The following is a 6,893-nucleotide window of genomic DNA, read 5'->3' as shown; positions in this document are numbered from 1 at the left end:
GCATCCGATCCCACAAAACCGCCCCACTTGAGATGCCGATCGACTGTCCAGGCTGTTGCCTGTGCTTCTGACTGATGGCGAAAATCCCATGAGCCCCTCCTTGGGTTTGATTAATTTGCTAGAGGGGCTCACAGAACTCAAGAAACCAGTTTACATACTAGATCACCGGGCTATTCTAAAAGAACATAACTTGAGAATGGCCAGATGGAAGAGATGCATGAGGCAAGGTGTGGGAAGGGGTGTGGAGCTTCCAGACCCTTCCAGCAGGTCCACGTGTTCACCAACCCCAGAGCTCTCCCAACCCTATCCTTTTGGCGTTTTGTGGAGGCTTTGTTACATAACCGTGACTGATTAAGTCACTGGCTATTGGTGACTGAACTCGACCTCTAGCCCCTCTCCCTTGGGTGGGAGGGGGGCGTGAGGTGTGACTGAAAGTTCCAACCCTTTAATCAAGGCTGGTTCCTCTGGCAACCAGCCTCCATCTTTAGATTACTTAGGGGCTTTTCAAAAATGACCTCATTGACATGAGCTCAGGTGCCGTGCGAAGGGGCTTGTTGTGAATAAGCCACCCACTTCACCTTCGAGGCTCCAAAGCAATTTCCGGGGCTGAGGACAAGAGACCATGGGGGAAAGGTGCCCCCATTGCTCTTCTGCTTAGGACATGTCCAGGGTTTGGGAGCTGTGAGCTAGGAACAGTGGACAAAGACTAAATATGGTTCTTATTATAAATCACACTATCACAGCCTGTGTCAGGCCCAAAGCACGGAGCGTCCTGGGCATGGCCCACAGGGACTGAAACTGGTGCATTGAGTGTTTTGGCCATTTGTGAAGAGAGATCATTCCTCCCATCCGTCCTGGAAGACTTCCTAAAAACAAGGGGGGGGGGTGTCGTTGAAGGGATTTACTTACCTTTCCATCCGGTAATTCTTGCCATTACTATTTGTCACCTGTGAGTTTGAAGGCTGCGCTCCATGGGTGGAGTCAAGTGGAGTTCCAGCCTTGTCTGTGTGGGAGGGCCCTTGGCCTTCAGGGCTCTGCAGTGAAGGAGCTTCATACCCTTGCTTCCCAAGCAGTCCAGAGCGGCTTTTTCTCCGGGGTCCCAGCCAGCCCCAGGGAAGGTCGCAGACTCAAGTCAAGACTGTCTGCCCAGCCTCGGGGGGGGAGCGAGGGCTTATAAGGGACAGCTTCTTGGGGGCTGGTCTGCAATGAAGACACAAATCCTCCTGCTTGAAGAGCAGAGCTTGGGATCCCCCCAGGGGGTGGGTGCTTCCAACTGCAGATTTGAAGGGTGAATACCCAGCACGGGAGGTTAGCCACATTCGCGGGCAAATACAGAAACGCGTTTCCATAGTACCAAGGGAATAAGCATTGATAAAGGCTCTCAGGGCTTTGGGTTCTTCTCTGGCTGCGAGAACCAAGGGCTAGACCAGGGCAGTGCAGGCAAGAGTAAGGGCCTGGGCTCTGTGGTCATACTGCTGGAGTCTGAATCCTGCTGCACTGTGTTAACAGCGGTGTGACCTTGGGATGTGTTAATCTCCCTGTACCTCAGTCTTCTCATCTGTAAAATGGGGATGGTAGCGATAGTCGTTATCTCACAGAGCCATTGTGAAGGCTACATAAGATGATGCATGGAAGGCACGGAAACGGGTCTGGCTCCATCCCTAGTGCTGGGTGCTGGGGAAGTGGCACGAGGGCTGATCTGTCATATCAGAGCTGAAAGGAACCTTCCTCACAGGACATTTTCCAAGTTCCTCCAACCACGGGGAGAGTTATTCGGAGTCACTCAGCACAGTGAGGCCACTGCTTGGGTTCTTAGTTATACCGTGTATCATACTGTTTTGTACCCCACACAGGACACTGTATTTTATACACATTACCTTTTCAAATCTTTGTGGCCACCCTACAATGCACTTTCATAGATGGAGACATTAAGATTTAGCGAGGCCAGGTAACATGCTCAGGGTCACCTAGTAAGTGTCTGAGCCTGCATTCAAACGCAGGTCTCGCTGATTCAAGCCCATACGTAACACAAATCCCCGGGGCCTTGCCTCACTTCCATCTCAGCTGATGCGGGGCATTGGAGTGCGGCCTCTGTCGTGGGAAGGAGACCCGTCTGGGTGCAGGAGGCTGAAGGAATGGCAGGAGCTTGTAGGCTGGGCCACAGACAGGCCCAGGGTCTCCGAGTGAGATCAGGAGGGCTGTAGCTGGCCCCGGGGTGGGGGGTGAGGGGTAGGGGTGGGGGGCAGGGAGACAGCATGGTCTACCCCCTGGTGTCCCCCACCCTAGCCCCTGAGTCTGGAAGGGGAAGAAGGCAAAGCCACAGTGGGCATTGGTGTGTCAGGAGGCACCCAACTGAGGCTGCATCGCAAGCTGGAGACGAGAGCGTCACATGTTCATGCCCACGCACGCACATACGCACGTGGCCTGCAGCTGTGCACGTGTGCGTGTTCCCAGCGGCAGGGGCACGCGTGTGGGGGTGTCCTCGGGCTCACGGAGGCCAGCGTTCTCAGCCTATGTGCAGGCCAGGCAACCTCCCCCACTGTCCTGTCCTGCAAACTTCTGTCCTGCGCTCATCTTCCTTGGACTGGTGGCTTGGGGCGGCTCCTTGGGCGGTTTGGTTGTGGCCAGACCTTTGTTCTTTCCCTTGGAAGAGGTGAGAGGAAGTCTCCAGATGCAGTCTATGTGACTAAGTTCAGTAGAACCCGCTGACCTGGTCCCCCGCTCCCCAGTGAGCGGCCTACAGGACCTCTAGCAGAGGCCACAGGGTGAAGGAGAAGGGGCAGAGAGAGGGGCTGGTAGCTCGTGGGGGATGTAGGGCCCAGGAGGTCTTTCTGGAGGCGGGAAAGAATTAAGCTTGCTGTGGGGAGGGAAATGGGACACAATGAGGGGGTGGAAGATTTAATGGATGGGGCAAGGTCCCAGCCTGGGCCAGACTGGGGTCAACGGCTGGGGTGGATGGCCCCTCAGGCCTAGTGGGCTGCAAAGGGAATGTAGATCAAGGTGAAAACTGAAGGCCTAAAGTGAGGGAGCTGTGCCCCCTGGCTAAAATGGGCAGAGAATTACCTGGAATGGAAGGACCAGTATCTGAGGGGATGGAGGGGGGACCGAGTGGGCAGCGTGAGCTGCCATGGACAGGGCCCCTCGAGGCGGAGGCTAGGAGCCATCTTAAAGAGGCTAAGCCCGGAGCAGGAGTGGGCATGCGGTTGGGTGGACAGGTTCGGAGAGCTGGAGGTGGGTTCCCTGAGGGCGCAATTGCTGAGACGGAGCGGTTCAGTGATGACCAGGCCTGAGTATTTGGTCTTGAGGGTGGGGACTTGAGCGGAGATCCCTGCGGGCCACGGCAGGAGCTGAATGAGAGGGGCAGGGAGGATACCATGTGACAGAGACGAGGGGGAGCAGACGGTCTGGCAGGGAGTGAAGGAAGTGTGTGTGGGTAAGTCCAGATCCAGAGCTTTCTTTACTGTGTCTGTGTCCTTCTGGGAGGGGGTCATGCTTTTTTCCCTAGCATGCTAGGGGGTCATGTGATTAAGGTCAAATCTCTTTTCTCCATATAAAGGAGCCAAAGCACATATAATAAATAGAGAAAAAAACCAAAACAGGTTTGGGGTCCATGTCACAACAGTATTTGCTATTGTAGAACTTTTTTTTTTTTAAAGATTTATTTGAGAGAGAGAGAGAATGAGCACGGGGTGGGGGGAAAGGGAGAGAGAACCTCAAGCAGACTCCCCATTGAGCGTAGAATGCTACGTGGACCCTGAGACCATGACCTGAGCCAGAATCAAGAGTCACATGCTTAAGCAACTGAGCCACCCAGGAGCCCCGCATTTGTAGAATTTTGATGTCACCTCATATAACCCTGCAAAGCAGAACCACTTGTGATTTCTGATGTCCTGGGAAATTACCCCCTCTGACACTAGGTAATGCCTCTGTTCTGTGGAGACCCCCTCAGCAGGAGCTGGAGAGCTGCACACGTGCCCCCCCCCAGACCTCACACGCAGGTCTGTTGTCTCTGCTCTGAACCTCTTGCCATTGGTGGCCAGGATCACCTCTCAGATGGAGGCAAAACCACCTCAAAGAACTCGACTTCCCTTTTTAGCTTTCGTATCTATGGCTCATGCCTTCCTTAGGGCAGTGGGGATGAGAATATAGTTTTATTTTCAAAGAGTGTCCCCTCCCACTGATAGTGGGTCACGGCCATAGGAGGCAGTGAGATCAACAGAGGTGGCGCTGTCAACAAGCTGCGGCCAGTAAGGCCAACTGTGGAGAACCCCAGAAGCCCCTTGACCTGCAGCCTCTTCTACCACTCCCCCCGCACCCACCTACTTCCCAGGCTCCGGAGACGCACATGCCTTAGCGCTCCCGCCAGGCTTGCAGTGTGTAGTTACGTGGGTTGCACACTGAACGTGAGCCCTTCTAAAGGGGCACGAGTCACCCCATGGCCACGGTAGATTTGTAGATTGATGATGACAGTTTTCCAGAAGGTGGCAGTACAGGGTCTTGAGGAAGGAACGGGGCCTGTGAGCGAGCGCCGTCCTGGCTTTCGGAAAGCATCGTGCTGGAACCCTCTAGCCTGCCCCGCCAGCTTGGCCCCTCGCTTTTCAAGGTCCAGTAAAGACACCACCTCCCTGCTGAGGTCTTCTCAACCAGGCGCGGCACATTGCCCTGAGCTCCAGAGCCCCCCGGCACACGCTTCTGTTTTCCCACCTCACAAAGGATGTTGTCGATGGTCTCTTCCACCATCGGATCGCCTTTCAATCTGCCCCCTTGCCTAGCACAATGCTTACTATTCGCTCAATAAAAATTTGAAGAAAGAATATTGAACCTGTAAGTTTAACATATCTTATCAAAAGTTTAGGCTTGAGAAATAATCATTAGCAAAAATCATCTCTGGCATGCCACGGGCCCATTTAGTCTTTGCGATTTAATCCTCAGAACAGGCCAACCCATTGAGCCACGTACCTGGAAAGTGGTGTTCCCCAGGCCCCGATTCCCTCTTACCAGCGTTTGGCTCATGCCTTGGCTGGTTGCTCAAGGCTAGCGTAAGAAACTTCTGCGGAACATTTCTGCCATGTTTATGGCATGGCTGTCTAAGAGGACATTGTTTATTACATCTCACAGGCCTGCTTCCTGCGGCCTATGAAAAGAAGTTCCAAGATTTCTATGCCAGGAACATTTTTGCTTTTTTTGAGTAGGGTGGTGTTTTTTATTCTGCAAAGTGAGTTATTTGGCTCCTGGGAAGCTCAGAAACAAATCCGTGAGCCACGTTCTCTGACGTGTACTAACTTTTCCCCATCTTCTCTGGAATAGGATTTGTCTCTTCTGAAGTTCTGTATTGTGAAACACATCTGGGGGACGGGGCAGATGGCAGCACCCAGCTGGGTACACAGCCAGCACGTGCGCTGGGGTGGGGGTGGGGGTCTGGAACCCAGGTCCTCTGACTTCATCAGGCAGAGACGGAAAGAAACTAATTGGAAAGGAAGTGACTGCTTCTGGGTCAGTCCCTGGGGTTTCCCAGGGACCATGAGGCACTGCCCCCCTCCCTGGAATCTGACTTCAGGCCCAAGGGGGGCCCTAGGATCTCAGGGAGGTGAATAGCGCAGGTAGGACTATCAAACCGCGGGGCCATTCATCTTTATACAAACCTAGTGTCTCTGTAATGCCTNTGGGGGTCTGGAACCCAGGTCCTCTGACTTCATCAGGCAGAGACGGAAAGAAACTAATTGGAAAGGAAGTGACTGCTTCTGGGTCAGTCCCTGGGGTTTCCCAGGGACCATGAGGCACTGCCCCCCTCCCTGGAATCTGACTTCAGGCCCAAGGGGGGCCCTAGGATCTCAGGGAGGTGAATAGCGCAGGTAGGACTATCAAACCGCGGGGCCATTCATCTTTATACAAACCTAGTGTCTCTGTAATGCCTAGCACGTGGTGGGGGTGCAGCAAACAGGCGTTACCGAATGAGCCCCACCTGGGTTCCACTATTTCCAGCAGCGGGGTGTCTCCCTCCTCGCCTGACCCTTAACTACATTAGGTCTGAAAGTAAGGACCAGGCGTTCTAGAGGGCAGGGCTTGTGTGGCTGGGACAAAATCATCATCATATTGCCTCCAAGGTGAAGTTAGGGTCAAACATATCGTTTCCAGACTTGTCTGAGGAAAGTATTTTCAGATAGCTTTAATCCCGGGACGTACCCGGCAAGGCAAGTACGTAGGGCCTGAAGAAGGGAGGCCCCGGGAGGGTGGCAGGCGGGTGGTGGACGGTGGAAGCCAGCCTGTGCCAAGCTGCCCTCTAAGCAGGCTGGCCTGTGGCTGGCGGCGGGGGGCCCTCAGAGGCCCTGCAGGACCTCTCTAGCCGCTTCTCCCTCTCGCCCGCAGCTCTGTCGAAGATGCACTGGACACCGGAACACGCCCAGCCCCTCAACCAGTGGCCAGAGCAGCACCTGGACGTCTCCTCCACTACCCCGTCGCCGGCCCACAAGTTGGAGCTGCCCCCTGGGGGTCGCCAGCGCTGCCACTATGCTTGGGCACACGACGACATCTCTGCCCTCACAGCCTCCAACCTCCTCAAGCGCTACGCAGAGAAGTACTCAGGGGTCCTGGACTCGCCGTACGAGCGCCCCGCGCTGGGCGGCTACGGCGACGCCGCCTTCCTCAACGGCGCCAAGGGGGACCCCGAGCCCTGGCCAGGGCCCGAGCCACCCTACCCCTTGGCCTCACTCCACGAGGGCCTCCCGGGAACCAAGTCGGGCAGCGGGGGCGGCTCCGGGGGCCTCGGGGGCTCCCCGGTTTTAGCCGGGAACCTGCCTGAACCCCTCTACGCCGGCAATGCGTGCGGAGGCCCGTCGGCGGCGCCCGAGTACGGGGCGGGCTACGGCGGGGGGTACCTGGCCCCCGGCTACTGC

General features: G+C 55.5%; 1 protein-coding gene across 1 annotated transcript in view; it reads left to right on the top strand.

Annotated features, from left to right (window-relative positions):
* The first annotated feature begins 3,020 nt into the window (after positions 1-3,020).
* FIGNL2 (fidgetin like 2) overlaps positions 3,021-6,893 on the top strand; it is a 7,570-nt gene continuing 3,697 nt past the window's right edge. The window contains 2 exon segments of the mRNA XM_034644786.1: positions 3,021-3,433; positions 6,367-6,871. Coding sequence (XP_034500677.1) covers positions 3,352-3,433; positions 6,367-6,871 — 587 coding nt within the window. The 5' untranslated portion in view covers positions 3,021-3,351.

The sequence above is a fragment of the Ailuropoda melanoleuca genome, chromosome 16 (assembly GCF_002007445.2).
Source record: "Ailuropoda melanoleuca isolate Jingjing chromosome 16, ASM200744v2, whole genome shotgun sequence".
NCBI classification, from domain to species: domain Eukaryota; kingdom Metazoa; phylum Chordata; class Mammalia; order Carnivora; family Ursidae; genus Ailuropoda; species Ailuropoda melanoleuca.
The sequence above is the reverse complement of the archived record's forward strand: the minus strand, read 5'-3'. Positions and strand labels throughout refer to the sequence as shown.